The sequence below is a fragment of the Rhipicephalus sanguineus genome, chromosome 1 (assembly GCF_013339695.2).
Source record: "Rhipicephalus sanguineus isolate Rsan-2018 chromosome 1, BIME_Rsan_1.4, whole genome shotgun sequence".
Classification (NCBI taxonomy): Eukaryota; Metazoa; Arthropoda; class Arachnida; order Ixodida; family Ixodidae; genus Rhipicephalus; species Rhipicephalus sanguineus.
Window position 1 is genome coordinate 298,024,605 of NC_051176.1, and position 16,667 is coordinate 298,041,271.

Genomic DNA, 16,667 nt, shown 5'->3' on the forward strand with positions numbered 1-16,667 from the left:
GCTATGTGAGTGACACTGGTGTGAAAATTAAGCATGCGTGGATAAAATGGTGGGGGGAAGAGGGGCTCATCAGAGGAATAACATTTCAAGGTCGAAAGCGTTAGCCACACTGGACAAAGCAAAATAAAAGAACAAAGGGAAGAAGAATGAGAAACAGGATAAATACAAGAAAACGTATTTAGAAATTCTAATCAAAAGTTTATGAATTTCACCAAACACTCAATATTCTTTCCTTCGGGGCTTCTTCATTGGACTGCAGCAAAAGGAACGTCTACATTTCTCTCCGCGAATTCCTGAGTGACAAAGTGGCCGTGTTAGTTGATTGATCAGAATTAATGATTCGTTAATTCGAAAAACCAGCAATTATGTATTCCAAGTTATTTTCACATTGCTAAACTTTGTTGCTCTTAGTGAGATTACTTGCAAGATCTGCAGTCCCGGACGTTATTCTATTTCTAATAAATGTTAAAAAAAATTCCGTTCCCTTGGCGTTTTTTTGCCTAAATTAGGTTGACCGCCTGCTTCTTGACCAATCCACCGTTATGGGTAGGCATCATTTACCGAGGAACAAACAAGCGAACAGTTTAGTTGATGCAACCCTCTTTACGGCAATGAGATGCATAAAAAAACTGCCTATGTGAATGGCACCAAAGGGCAACTGACGCGTATACGTGCCCCTCATCCTGTGAATCTTAATCGCTTTCAGATTTCCCGAGTAAGTTTGTCTCTGTGCATGCGCGCCACATTGATACTAACCAGTTCGGGTAAGCAGCCCAATTTTTGAAGTTCAAAGACTAATTATTTTTCGAGCAATGATAGCTCTGCTCATTCAGCTTTGTGTGGAGACACCTGCCAGATTTGTCCCGACATAATATATATATATATATATATTGCGTTTTCTTTCGTGAAAACTCAGCTCTCGCCACTTTTCTATCAAGCATGCTGATAGCTCGCACACCATTCGTGACCGGAAAGTGCCGGACCGCGGTGATAACGCAAGGAAAGCACGCGCGGTAGGTGGTGATTATAGCAGCATGGCAGGAATACTCCCCGAATACTCTATTTTTTCTTAGTATTAAGAGTGCTCTATCACTCTGATACCCGCACGCCGTTTGGGAACGGGAAGCACCGGCCACGAACGGTATGGTAGCGCCGCGATAACGTAAACAAAGTACGATCACTGTATGGCAGAAAGACGCCCCAAATACTCCTTTTTGGTATTCTAGTGTAGCAGGTCCATGAGAGCAGACCATTCTTCGCATCTGACGCAGTGGTTTTTTTTTTGTTTATTTGCACACCCGTTCTTTCGATGCATGCCCGTGTTACCCTGCCTGGACAGCGGTTCAAGCACGTTGGCGCCGAAAAGTATACATTTATGACAACCTCTTTGCCTACTTTTCGCAAACTTTGTGGATTTTTCGGTGTATGAGGGATGACTACTGGTCTCGTCTCCCAACGTAAATCAGACCATGGCGTGCCATATTCACGGTCAGTGGCACTGCGTGCCCTCCTCTTTCTTTATTCAGTACTGCAAGGCTTGTGCAGGTCCAAGCAGGGTGAGTAAGAAGATAAACAAATCAGATATGAACAATGCTAATAAAGGAGCTCTTCTTGAGGGGCCAGTTGGTGAAGCATCTCAAAAGGAAAGGCGCAATTTTAGACACCACGCTCGTATAGTTATCTTACTTTCATGGCGTCTAAAATTGCGTATTTCCTTTAAAAAATTTGATAAAGGTTCATAGTATCAAAGGGAGGCGGAAGACAATAAAGAATTGTTCTAATCGATTATATACAGTGCTAGGCAAAAAAGAAAACTTGAATAAATCTGTTCGTGTAAAATATAGTGTCATTGAATTAGGATGATGGCGGTAAGTAAGCCTCAATGTTGAAGACGAAAGATAAGCTGAGCGGTTGATTGCTAAGTGCCGATTCCAAAGTAAGAAAAGAAATTAGTTAAATTAAAAAAAAACGTGTTCGCACACGCGATTGTGTATTGGTGCGCATAACGTTGTCTGCTCGAAATGCCGTAAATACGGTGACCAGAGTCGAGTCTCAACATGGCAGCCGCGATTTCACTCTTTAACTAAGACGCTAAGGCTGATTATAAAGCTCCGTGAACTGTGTGGTTCACCACGCGGCCCGCATTCTCTGACAGGAAACGCAACTGATCCTGTCCTGATAGCGCTGGGCGCCGGCACGCTTATTCCCATCATGCTCATTTTATTTGAACTGTCGTATTGTCGAAACTATAGCCGTTGCCCGATGAAACATTCGCGAGTTTTCTCTCCAGCAATATCTGTATGAAGCTATACTGTCGTTGCTATCTCTACCATAGATAACTAAAGAACAAAGAAAGCTAGAGTAATTCGCTGATAACGCCGGACGGAATGCTACTACAATATCTTGTTATTTTGGTGTTCCGCTGAGGGCGCGGGCAAATGCGACTTTGCCCTTGTTCGATTGGCACGCACGGTGCGGTCTATCACAGGCAAAGGAACAAAACAACCTGGTAACTGATAAGAAAGCTTGTCGAGCCACCCGGAGCTCTTATAGTGCGGGGTGCGTGTCGCTCGTATACGTATATGACCTCGCGGCGTTTTGTGTAGCACAAGAGCTTATTCAAGATGGAACGCTGCAGCACCCCAGGATAGGCGCATAGCAGAGCCGCAAACAGGGAATCGATTCTCGTTTTGTTGTAATCGAGCAAGCGAAATTTATTAACGTGTATGCGATTCCACGTGCCAAAGCCCCTGTATGAGTGAGACACGCGTAGTGGGTGATTGTGAATTAAACCTGACCAGCTGGGGTGCTTGGTCGCGCACCTAAACTCGTGCACATGTTTCACTCTCATCGAAAAGAGGCTACCGCGGCCGGGATCCAAGCCAGGATCTCGAGTTCAGCAAAGCAACGCCACAGCCATTAGTCTACCGTGGCAGGTAAGTCCATTTACTCCCACCATCGGACACTTGAATTTTCTTTCTATATTGAAGAGCCTCGAAAGGAGGCTATCCTAAAGCACTGCACGGGCCGTGATTCTCGGTCTGGGCCCGGCCCGGCTCCGGCATTCGTTGAAGTTTAACCGCCCGAACCCGGCCCGGTAACTCAAAGCGAGAGCCGGGCCCGCCCGAACCCGGGAAAAACGTTCACGCCCGGCCCGGCCCGGCCCGACTGCAGATCGGGCGCGACAGGGGTGATGATGAATGTAGGTGGTGTTGCCCGAACATAGAATCGACAGCAAGGTGTAGCAAATATCTACGTTTTGTTGGCGCATGCTACGCTAACAAGTATGCTTTAACCTAGGGTTATTCCTTGTACAAAAGGGTCTCACTAACAGTTGACCGGACATACTGGGTACGATGAATGGTTATTCGGCAGTGGTAAAATTGCCATTTTTTTTTTTCTGTAAGTACAATGGGAACCATCAATGACATCTTGTAGCAGATATTGTAGCAAGAAAAGTGATTTGCAGAATGAGTTCAGTTTCAACAGGGAGCGCAATAAGAGAACAGAACGCTCTCTTCACTTTGCTTTTATTGCGCTCTGTGTTGAAATTTAAAGCATGCTCTACCAACAAACCCCATTGTGCACCCTTCTGCATATGTAGCACCTGTCTAGCACCTTTCACAGCAAGATAAATAGAGGAAAAAAGCCAAATTTATTACCTTTGTTGTAAATACGCTAACCTAGATGAAAATTGTAACCAACTCCGTGCACCACGTGTACTTTTCGAAATACGTATAAACAGCCGAAAGGAAGGAAAAAAATTGGGGGACCCTTAAGCTTCGCCTTTAAGAGTTGAACGCGATAGCGAAATCCGGCCCCTAGTGCGCACTTCAACCACTAAGTGCATACTTATTAATGTGTATTGTTACACACACACACGCACGCGCGCGCGCGAATTTTACAGGCTTTCGATCAAGGAGGTTTAAAACAAAATTCTGGAGTGGAAGCTCTCGAAACGCCTTGCCATTGAAAGTGAAGCCAGCTTTTGCCCACCAAAGAGTTCGCAAACATGCTCTTTTCTGGTGGTGCCTACTTAGAGATCAAATGGCTTTGATCTGTTATTGTAAATGCTACGTCAATTATAAAATAAAAGATCCTTGTTGCCGACAAAAGTAACCCGTCGAGTGCAGTATTGACGATTGATGTCCAATAAAATTTGCCATGACTTTGAAGCTTACTTACGAAAACTAGTAACACAAAGACACACTTACAGCAGTATCTGACCCATAAAAGTTACCATAATTAAACTTCTCTGGCGTGCGTGGAAAACGTTCGCTTTCCTTCGCCAAACGCTGATGGTTTATCGTGCCCCTAGAAAGATGGCGGGTGCAGCCGCCATCTTTTGGTGGGCACGGCTTCACTATTGCGCAATAATCGCCACTCCAGCAATTTTTTTAACCTCCTTGCTTTCGATCTAAAGCAAGAGTCGCATGGCCTCCAAGATATACGCCGCGCGCCGGCCCTCTCGGATGCAATGAAAAGTCGAGACATATTTCTCACAATGCCTCACAGATGGCAGCACATTATCTAGCGTTTGCTGCGTTGGCTTGATATGTTTTCCTCTAGATGGACATAGTTGTCCATTTTTAGAGCTGTTTGAAAGTTCGTGTGTGTATTTAGCGGCGATGGCTGCACTATCCCGGCGTTTTTCGACGTAGTTTGATTGCCTCGCGAATGCGCCTACCGTATGGGCTCGTTTTCGTCGTGACACCTGCCGAACAAAATGCGTCGAGACTCCTTTCACTACATGACATTTATGTAGTGTTTTTGTCCGAAGCAGCTGCAAGCAACATCGTGGCTTTGTGGTAAGACACCTGCTTGCCACGCGAACGGCCCGGGTTCGATCCTCATTGGGGCCGAAGATTTTATCGTTTATTTTATTTGCTACTTTCTCGATTTTTCGCTCACGGATGATTTTCCGCTCACAACCAACGGTGCCGACGTCGACAGCGGAATTTCTGCGACACAAGCTCTCTAACGCTACCGCGTTAACACAATTTGCCATAGCATTCTTCCCATATATCACACCACTGCTAGTATATACAGTCTATAAGTTTTTTTGTGGCATAGTTTACAGTTCATTTCTTCTCATGTTAATGTGCGAAAAGTCAAATTATCGAGAGATTCCAGCTGTAAGCACGCCATGCGCTGTTGCATCCGATATCCTGCCGCGCTAAAGTTTCTTGAACTGTTTGCACTAGCCGCAGGGGCTCACAAAATCTGCCTTTCGAATTGTGAAGGCGTCGGCAGTCGTTGTTTTAAGACTTTCGCCGCTGGAGCAAATTTTGCCGCTTTCGCCGCTGGAGCTGTTCATCCCTTCATTTCTCTCCTTACTGAACGTCGTGCCACTCTTCAATATAATCTATAAAACTCCTCTTTGAGGGCTTCTGCTTGGAGGTTTCAGCAGTGTATGTTATGCACAGTTTGTGCTGTGCTCTTTTTTTCATGTTATAATGGTGTATGCCTTGCTAATGATATTGTACCGGTAGATAAGGTGGCGATTGGATTACGCGTGTAGGACTGGCAGGAGGTGGACGAAGTCATTTTGATCTATTTTCGGGGTATCGTTCCAGTTTGGAATAAAGGCACGAATAAGCTTATCCTTGACCCTAGCAAGGACAAAAATAAAGTTATGTCTCTCTCTCTCTCGACGTTTACTCCTTGGATGCATATGGTTCGAGGTAAGGGCACATCACCCGGCACGGAATTCGTAACTGTCTTTTTTCAAGCCAGATATTTCGTCAAGTGAATATACTTGGCCCCAATACATTGTTTAATATACGCATGCTATTCCTGCACATTCCAACGCTTTTGCGGCAGTATCTTGTAGCTCTCGCACCATATAGCGCAGGGGTCTCAAACTCACCTCAGCCCGCGGGCCGCAGTCATGCAATTTAGTCCCGCAAGAGCCGGGGCAGTGCAGAAGGTAAAAACGGCAGGGGGGGGGGGGGGGGAGTTTGTACAAATTGTCAGCAAACGTTGCCATTTGAAAGGACACCTTTCCCATTACTCATATACGGGTCATTTCTGAAGGAGACTTGGTGCCGGGATTCCAACAACATGTCGATACCGTCGCTCTCCAAAGTGACTGAAATCTGGACGCTGATTCTGATATATAGTTTGTTTCACGGTTGTGTTTCAACACATGGTGACGCACCTGTTGTGCGTCACCATGTGTTGAAACACAACCGTGGCGCGTCACAATGTAACTATTGCTCACTAGCAGTGCTCGGGCCGAATGAGGAGCGCATGCGCGCACGTGTTCTTGCCGCCGCCGCTGCCAAATCCGGCCACAAATCGCCTTCGCGGGCAGCGTGTGCCCCCCAGCGACGCATAGCTAGGCCGCGCGACTGAGCGTCGCGCCCAAACTTGAGCCAAACTTGAGCTTGGGTTCCCTATAGCTTGCTGAGTCATAGGAGTACATGTGTTGTAAGACGGCAACTTGGGCGAGTTGGCATCGGTTCATATTTCATAGTAACAGCGCACAGCAAAACGAACAGACTGATAGGAGAATAAAAGACGCACACAACAGCGCTTGTTGTGTGCGTCTTTTCTTCTCCTATCAGTCTGCTCGTTTTGCTGCGCGCTGTTACATTGAAATATGAAGCACATGTGTAATTTTTATTACATTGTTATAAAAGCAGATAGCCAAGACTTCGACCAAGGCAAACACCACCACCAAAAGTGATGTTAGGCGACCGTCAACAGAACTTCTTATGCAATACATCTATTTACGATTTGTATACCGCGAGGTTGGTGACCTGGAGCCGTTGCATCCTGTTTGTCATCGTTTGTCTGCTACATTAAAATCGCCAAGTATAGCAAACGGTATGACTTTTTCTTCTATAAACCCTGCAAGGTGTCTTATAAAATTTGAAATATCTATTCTCGCCATTCGTGGGTTGATATAGACTCTGTATCTCGTGTGACTCATACACGCGTACCACGGACTGTGGCATGCGGGTACGAGTGTACGTGACTGGGGGAAAGGATTTAATGACATACAGGACAGGCATTTCATGTTATTAATGTCATGGCCTGTTAATCATGTTCGTCATGCACTGATACCCTCCTACGACAATGTTGGTATACAAGGAGATTTTATTGTATTTTTTAGACAATACAGTTTTTTTTTTTAAATAAAAATGCAGTGACAGTATAGCCGCAAGGAAAGTGGCGCATCGCGCCGATTCTGGATTCTCATGTACGGAATCAGAAAAAAAGCTATCAAGGTATATTGGTTATACAGATGGATTTTGCTGAGAGAGATGGAGAGAGTGAGAGCCAATTCGCGCACGGAAAAAGTGTGGTTACAGAAGCAGCGTATGCAGTGGGTGTGAAGGGAGTAAACAGAGGGCACTAATGACATGGCGCGACTTTGCAAGTTTGATATCTTTGAACGCATGGCTGGACAGCAATATCAGAGGAAAACGTATTCCTTTATTTATTACTGGGAGCTGAGCAAGGAGAGCCGAAGAAAACCGAAGAAAAGTGCAAATGCTAATGTCTTTCTTGTTCGTCCCCGTCGCTCATGCACGCCTGATGTGTAGCAAATCGAATGGGACATGTGCAACTTATCTCTGTCGTTTTGTGCGCATAACTATTTTACTAGTATTACTATTATTGCTGCTATTTTTGTCGTTGGAGAAGGAAGAAGAGATGTCGGAACAATTGGCCGATGTAGAGCGCGTGTTGTGTGGTTGCTATAGTGAAAATTGCATTCCTATTTTAAAGCTACAAATGTGTCCGTATTGCATTTAGGCAGTTGCGAATTAGTATAAATTCACCAGTTCACATAACGATCCTGAATGACTACAACAAACTAAGTATAATGAAAGCGAGGGAACTAAAACAAGGGCTACATAAGTCAGGCGTCTTCTCGAATAATCTTGACCCATATCCACAAATATTTCTTGTGCTAAAATTGTTCGTAAGAAAACATTCCAGCCAATGCTGATACTGGACATATCATTAGCGAAGCCGATGGCAAAAAGGAAAGGGAAGTTTCGTGAATTCGGCCCTATTCTAATGCGATGTATGGAGCGTAATACTCAACAATGCAAGGAAGCGGCGCAATCACGATACTAAACCGCACCTTCAGAGACAACAGGAAAACTATGCGGCTCCAAGACACATTACTTAAACCACTGCGGAACGCTGCAAAGAGCATTTAACAGAACTCAACTACCATCATTTCTCCCCCTTTGTGTTTTCCGGGGTGAAGTAATTAATTTCTTGCTCCTTTTCTCAGTTCTTTACGCTGAAGATAAGGATGAACCACATTTATGGCACGTACCCACTGAAGGCTATGGAATATCTCTGAGGGCATTCACTTCGTCGTCATTATTTGGTCTTCCGAGTGGGTCTTATTCCTTTCAGTGGCAGTATTCATTCAGAGGATGACCTATATAGCTTATGTGTCTTTCGCATTGCTCCAATGCGCAACAAGAAAGTAACAAAGAAATCTTTGGACAGTGTGTTTGTGTACGTACGCGAGATAAAAAGGAAATGTAATGGTCACCAGAAGATAAACGCTTCAAAGGTGCTAATTAAATTCAATTGGTACGGCATTATCATTCCATGTGTGATAATGGCGTCCTGAAATACCAGCTTGAGCGGAGTATGTTATCGTGAGAAGCTGGTATTTCTTCGTATACGTCGTTTCTCGCGTGCCTCGTGCGTGGAACATCCCACGAGGCAGGTGGATCGGCATCGCCAGATGCGCCGGCTGGCCGGTGCGGCAGCGGCGTAGCCTCGCCAGCTTCCCGGCCGAGACCTGCGGCCGCCCAGCTGACCGCGTCGGCGCTGTTGTTCCAGGACCACACACTTGTTCGTAATCGCGCGCGCGAACGTCGGCCGAGCGGCCCCCGTATCCACACCTCGCCGCTATCATGTCAATTATCGGGCTTCGCAGGAGCGAGGGACTTTATCAGCCAGAATGCGCTCTGCAAGGCGGTATCGGAGCGGTGGAGACGCCATTCAAGCTGTATGGAGGGCGCAACAGTTAAACGGAAGAATCTGTAAGTGCTTCGCTCGAATTTCCCCCGTGCACATATGTATCGATAAAGATACGACAGTGATGACGCATGCGATGTTGTAATAGATTGAGCGCATTGGATGAGTCGTTGAGGTGCACAACGTAGACAGCGCACGACCGACGCCGTTTGTGCATTCTGCCACATTGTTTAGCTTGCTTCGATAAACGTGTGCATAATGAATTTTATATCGCCATCGTAATGCACTGTTCTGCAGACTGCAAGATGGAACCTTTTCCACCGTTAAATCAGGTGATCACGTTTTTGTAGTACAACAATCTTTCGTCTCCTAATCGTGTAGCCGTCTAAGGAAGTGTGTTGACATCTTACGGCAGTCCGCTTGTTTCTTGTGTTTCTCGTGAATGCAGAGATCAAAAGGTGTTAGTACAGTGCCAGAGAGTAATGCACGCCAATATAATCCTATTAAATATCGCTCCTAAGCATCGTGATTTTCCTTACCTATTTATTACGACAGGACAGAAAATTTTCCTCATTAGACAATGCAATGTGTACAGTAAATCTAAAGATTGATGAGGTCGAATTGTGTTCGAGCCCGACGCTGTATAAATGACATGTTTAAGTGTTTTGCAAAGGCTGAGTGTAGAGAATGCTTTAGAGAAAACCAGCACGATTCAATTGAAGCATGCGGATTCCCAATTGCCAAAGGTTATTCTACCGTTCTTCGTAACATTGTACCGCGTGAAGCCTCAGAAGCAGTGCAAGTGCTGCCGCTGCCGGCAGCAGCCCCTCTATAAAGCCTGACAGCAGCGTCGTCGCGTGGTCCGAATCGCACTGCAGCGACGAGATCACCGGATGACGGTGGCGGTGTGCCCGCTGAAGGCCGACACGTATCCGCTGGCTCGGGGAGGTGTCAGGGTACAGCGGCGGCTATCTGGTTACGCACCTATGCAGGGCGACGGTGTGTTTCGCGCGCCGATCACTGTCAGTGTGCCTCTCCAGAAGTGCGAGTGCGGCAGCACGGTGTAAGTTTCGAGGAAGCCTTCACCTGCTAGTTGTACTGACTGCACTATGCAAGGCATCGGTGCTCAGGCGGGTGTTCTGCGTCTCGTCTCACACTTAGACAGGGCTATCTCCACCGGGACATTGGAGCTTTAGTTAACCATTACCCAGGGCGCTCTGTTCCGGTTACGTGCATCTACCAGTGTAAGTTGAGCTACTTATGCATATCAATGCAGTGTCTACTCACGGTATTGGAAGGCAAACGCACAAAACGATTTTGTCGGTGTATTGCACGGATGTCTTTCCAATATCATGAACCTTTACCAATTGGCGCAGCATTCAGATGCTCTAAGTAGTGCCCTTCTTGCATAGTTTCTTCTCATTCTAACTTTTTTAACTGCGTGGTCATCTTTATTACATATAGCCTCTGTTTCATAATGTCATCAGATGTCGAGGCTTGATTCTAGCATGCAAGTTAAGGCGTTAAGCGTTGTGCCTATAATGCCGAGCTACTGGCATCGGTCAAGAGAGCTCTTCGTATCTCTAATTAAGCGATGACCAACGACAACTAGCACATTTATTCTGCATATGGCACAGCCATTGAAACATTTTGTCGCTGTCATGTCATAGACATCTAGCTTGTCTTGACCTCGTTTCAAACGTTTTGTTTCCGTGATGCGTATACGCATTATTTCTGGTGGCTTTACAATACAAACAACCAACGCAAGGAAGCTAAAACGAGCTTCCGTTCTCGTTTTGCAGGAGTGGTCCCCACTGAGCATAGGGTTACTGAATTGCGTTAGTGTCGAGTCGTTGCAACGCCGTTATGGATGCCGCAGGAAATTCTAAAAGCAGTACTGGAGAACTGAAATCATGAAACAACTGACTAATGGTATTTCATGGTGTTGATGATATTTCATAGATTTCACCCATGGAATAACATCCATGAAATACCAGTTTTATGGATTGATGACATTGAACTTTTGGCCAAAGAACGCTAGACTCATGGCACAAAAATCATGAAATATTAGATTACGTGCTCTTGACGTTACCATAAAGGTCTACGCGAAAAGTAAGAACTTGTTATCTGTCTACTATATAATTTCTTTTTAAATTAACAGCCAGAGTGCTTACATGACGGTTGCAAGAAAGGTGACAGGACATACTCTGCGATACTCTCCAGTGGCGTAACCAGAATTTTTTTCGGGGGGAGGGGCGCATGTGATTGTATATATATATATATATATATATATATATACGTGTATGTGTGAACAAAATTGGACAATTTCGGAGGGATCGAGGTTTGAACCGTCACTACGCCAGCCAGTGATACTCTCGTACAGCTTACTGGAGTAATAACGGGAAAGCTACAGGGCGGGGCAGTTACTGCTCCAAGCATTCCATTAGGGTTAAAACAGACCCTTTGGCTTCTAGTTACTGAATAGATATTGAATCATCGTAGCTTCCACATGCGATATTTCCGCATTCATCCTAACGCGGAAGGGAAAAGCGAAAAAAAGCCGTATTTGACACTTATTGGAGCACATTGTCTTAGTTTCCTCTTGTAATGGGCTGCATCCCATTACCATTCCTTCATATGTGGTTCTCGGTGGATCCGGCGGAGCGCTGCAATACTTCGCCAGTTGCAGCCGCTTCGCGTGAGCGCAGTGTTTGGAAGCCGTGGCAAGCAGCGCTCCGCCTGCTCCACAAAGAACCACACCCTGAACGACTCTTTACCGGATGCACTCACCATGTGTCACGTATACGCACCCGCCCTCACTCTCACCGACAGCAGCCACGCGCTCCGAGTATCGTGTTTCAATCGCCGAGCACTGTATGTCTGATAAACGTCGGTACGCAAAGTTATGCTTCCTCGCACGCTCAACAACCTGCAAACCGAAATGCAGCTGTTTGCTGCATATATATAATTACACACATCCACATAAGCAATTGTATGAGCCTTATCGTTGTGGTTTCTCTACAAAAATTCGGCAAGTTTAAACGGCAGCAACTACGTTGCTCATGAAAACCTAGCATTTTGTCATAGAAAACACCGGCGTGACAGGCGCGATAGCTAAACGAGCAATATTAGCCGCCTGGAACGCGAGAAATGCGTAATGTATTTATTCGATTATAAGTAGATTTCTTTTTCTGGAAGTGTTAACCACAATTAACTATCGACCTATATTCGTGACCAAAAAACACTCGACCTACATTCGAGACCAAAAAAAGCTCCACCTACATTCGTGACCAAAGTTAGCGAAAATACCGAGCTAATGGAGGTGCACTGTCGTGCTCGCCATTTTTCAAGCCGCGCCGGCTGCACTGGTACATAATATGCAGTAGGGAAGACTGTTGCACGCGATATCTTAGATGACAACTCCTTCTGTACATCAATTTGAGTATTGAAACACTAACACGCCTAGACATCGCGTGCCACTTGGCACCGAATTTCTGACGCATGAGGTAAACCGGAGATGTACCTTAATTTTAACTAAGACTAAAAATAAAATGTTACTTTACTAACTTTTTATTTCGCGCTAGGGCGCTCCTCAATCTGTATCATTGCTGAGGACAAAAAGCAAACCTGTGCAGTTTGACGACTCGCGCACAAAGCTTCTCTCATCATTCATTTTTTTCCTTTAGCTTAAACAGCACTCATAGTTGCGTTTCCACAGGGCTCATTGCTTTACATTCTAAGTTATTCGTCTGTGTAGTTTACACGCTTGACAGCAATCAGCCTGCATAGTGACAGAGTTTAATGCAATGAAAATTCCTTGGAACGCGGGTTGTCGCTGGGGCCAGCGTTCCGACAAGCGGACATGCCTCCTTCTTCAGGCTTGAAGAAGACAAGGGCGCTTGTTCAAACGTTGGCGCCAAGGATTTTTCATCGCTTCAAGTTTCCCCTGAACTTCTACTTTATTTAGAGTTTGTTGCTGTCGCTCAAGATATTCTGGGGTTTCTCTTTATCAGGAACACCGTGCTAGGGGACCGCAGTGGGGTACCTTAACGTGCACATAAATCTGTGTACGCGTGTCTTCTTGGATTTCGCCACCCGGGAATTTCGTCGTGGGCGGGTATCGAACCCGCGGCCTCGAGCTTAGCATAACAACACCTAGCCTTCAAGCTACGCCACGGCGGGTGATGCTGTCTCTTTAACACTAAAATAGCAACACTTACGGAATGACTGCATACTGGCTGCGTACGCAGTACCTCCCCCTCGCATTATTTAATTTTTCAGAGCTATCGTTAACATTGACAGAATCCCGCCATATTGCAAATGTAGTTACCTCATCAGTTTTAGTTTCTTCAGAGGACTGATGTATGTTCTCTCTGACTGGACCAAGTTGCCGCCACTGCATCAGTTGACAATATGGTGAAATTTGACAGTGTCCAGCATAGCAACCGGAACCAACGCACAGCAGCTGCCGCCATCAGCCAAACGAATGCAAATTAACGTACTCCAGTAGGAAACTTGCCGTTTTTAGGCCCGCGAGCTCCCAACCAACAAGCGGTATCGAAAGTAGCGGCGTTCGGTTTTCCTCGTCTGCGTGAGATGAGTAACATAGTGTCTATCAGCATTTGTTTGCCATGAACATTTTTTTGGAAGTTCAAACTAGACTTGTTCCTAGGTGAGGGCACCCGCTTCCATGGGTTCATACATGTTTATTGAAGGCTTAAGGGTACCGAAATGCCACCCTAAAGCCCAAAAAGCGGTTTGCGTTCAGCGTACGCGCACTGGCGAGACACCATTCGTAATCCCGAAGTCAACGGATGTCTACGCTTCAGTGCCCCGATTATAAAGCTTTTCATTTTCCACAACCGGTCTCGAGACCTGCTGACGTCGAGGCCTTCGTTGTCGGATGTTCGCATGGTCGGGCCCTGGCGAGGCAAACAAGCGCACTGTTCATATTAACAATGGATCTGTTTAAGCTTAGTTCCAGCCGCGGCCGGCGACCACTCAAAGCTCGGCGCAGCTGTGCAAAGCGAAGTGGAAGCATAGCATAGCAATGCATAGTATAATATAGCAAAGCGTGGGTAAGGGAGGTGAGGCTGAGGAGGGTGGAAGGAGGGAAAGAAGAAGAAAAGGAGGAGGGGAGAGGGTAAAGCAAGCATAGCCATGCATAATATAATACAGCAAGGGGGCGGGAAAGGGAACTGAGGTTAAGGAGGAGCGTTGTGAGGGTGAGAAGGGACAAATGAGAGGGAAAGGAGGAGGTAAGAGGGAAATCATAGTCATGTGTAGTATAGCAAGGAGTGGGAAAAGGAAGTGAGGATGAGGAGGAAAATGAGGAGGGAGGCGAGTTGGGAGTTGCACACATGCAGGTGGTCAAGCGGAGATGAGGAGCAGCGGCGCAGGTGGTGGGGCGGAGTCGGGCGTGGGAGAAGGAAGTGTGTAGCCGTGCCGAGTACAGGTGGTGTGGCGTTAGTGATGACGTCCTAGCTTTGCATTACTTTGCACTCGATGACCGAGGCTTCTCCTCAGCTCCGCTGTTCCTTGGTGTTTACGAGTCAGTTAAAGCCACGCATAATTTTTTTCTCATCACCTTTCTTTGTTACCTGACGTACCAGCTATGATGAGGAACCTGACCATTAGCAACCCGCCTCACCACCGCAGGAGCCCAGAATGGAGCCTGTCCATCGTGGCGCTGAATCGCAGCAGCCCCAGCGCCAGTGACTGCCATCGACTGCAACGACTTCGACAACGGCAGTCCAGATGGAGAGTTCAACTACAGGCGTCATCAGAGGCCCGCAGCCCTCGGCCGGTGACCGGACGTCATCGATGCCACCCATCGCGCACTGCGTGGCCTTTTGCGGCGCCTTCGGACTTGTGTTCGCCGTGAGCGGCGCCGTGCTCCTGTCCAGTGGGCTGCCGTACCGGCGGCTCCAGCTTCGCATCATCTCGGCGTGCATGCTCGCTATGGGTGTCGTCCTGCTCGCAGCTGCCGTTGTGCTTATCTTCACATGGCGCAATCGCCACCAGTTCGGAGCCGTGTACCGAGGGCGCCCCCGGCGAGAGCGGCGTGCGGCTCTCGTCATCCGTGTGCCCACCATCAGCGGCACGTATGTGTACGCCCCCCCGCCTGGGCTCACTGAGGGCGGTGCCGCTCCGTCTCGGCCCCCACCGCCAGCCTACGAGGACGTGGTACTGCCACCACCGTCCTATGAGAGCGTCATAATGCTCAAACAGCTCGAGAAGGCCGCTGGAGTGGCTCATCAGATGGCCGAGATCACGCCCAGGGACTCGGCACCAGGCGCCGCCGATACATAGCAGGACCGTGCGCAGATGAGTCTCACGCCCGCGGGCAGGTTTCACTGGCAGCCCGACGCCTGCCGATAGCCAGGCGGAATGATGTGTGCGCGTGTTGGGACAAGTTACCGCACTGAGCTTTCCCGCGTGCTTTTTGCCCGAGCTCGCAAGGTAAAGCAAGCAGAATAAACAACACACCGTTCTATAGTAGTACATTGCGGGCCAATGACACGCAGTTGAGGGAGGTGTTATGCATATAGTGAACAGTGTGGAAGTCCGACGAAACCACGCTAAAAAAACGAAATTAAGCAGATTTGCGGGCGTTTGCAGCCGAGCAAGTTAACCACTGTGCTATCGACGCACTACATATACACTTCTTCGGTAGAGCACGGTACAGCCGACGCTACCTGTGGCTTCTAAAGGCACGTTCACACCGAACGCGGCGCACACAAGCGGGCAAGCGGATTTTCAAAGCGGAGAGGCAGCGAGGGCGCGCGGCTGTTCAGACTGACCGCGTTGCCTTCTGCACGCTCCGCCGCGCGGGCGGAACAATTCACCAATCGACGGTGGACGTATCGCCATCTTACAGCACTACGTGATACTGGGCGCGCGCGTCTCGGCCCTGATTGGCTGCGGTCAAAGCGGCCAATTTTTGCGGATAATCGGCGTCCGCTTTCCGGATCCGCGCTCGGTGTGAACGTGCCTTTGAATAGGCATAGTGGGGAAACAAAAAAAGGATGCAGTAGACATTGTGATACCTGATTCTGAATGCATTCTTCACTACTTCTAGTAGAAGTCCCGTTCCACAGCTGTCTCCACGTTTGTTTATGAGTAGCATATTCTTGAAATAATTACTTTTCGGCTCGTTCACCTCTATCTCAAGAAGCGAAGCGGCAATCTTTGAAATACAATAATCACCGACGTGGGTCTCAGCCTCCGAGTCCCTGTTATCGCTGTTATTGCGAGTGGCGAATAATAGTGAGGGGCGGGGAGGAAAAGGAACGATGAATGACAATAAGATAAGGATATGTTCATCGCTTCTAGTTAACTGCAATGTTTACTTGATGAAATATTACTAATAAACAAAGACTATTTAAAGTTGTTAGTGGCCCCTGTGACGCGATATAGCCTGTATTTTGTGTGGTTGTGCCATTGCGTTACAATACGTCTTTCAAGAAAGCTCCAGATTAGCTAGCGGAACAATATGGCTATCTTTAAGGCTGGGTTAACGAAAGGCAAATACATCGTCGTACTAAGTTTTACTCTATGCCTCACTCGGCCATGGTCTCACGCCGCGCCGCACGGGACTACGACAGTTTGTAAGCCCTGTTATGTATATAGGCTGCAAAGGCGAGGTATAATAGATGTGGCGTTTTTTTTTTTTTTTCTAAAAGAGCCAAGGTCCACTTTAATTGAAA

At 47.1% G+C, this 16,667-nt stretch overlaps 1 protein-coding gene across 1 annotated transcript; it reads left to right on the forward strand.

The window, feature by feature from the left end:
- Positions 1–2,555: 2,555 nt before the first annotated feature.
- LOC119379338 (uncharacterized) lies at positions 2,556–15,442 on the forward strand. The gene is made up of 2 exons (XM_037648616.2): positions 2,556–2,936; positions 14,617–15,442. Exon 2 carries the CDS (start codon positions 14,716–14,718, stop codon positions 15,268–15,270), a length of 555 nt encoding a protein of 184 aa, XP_037504544.1. The 5' UTR covers positions 2,556–2,936; positions 14,617–14,715; the 3' UTR covers positions 15,271–15,442.
- The last annotated feature ends 1,225 nt before the right edge of the window (positions 15,443–16,667 follow it).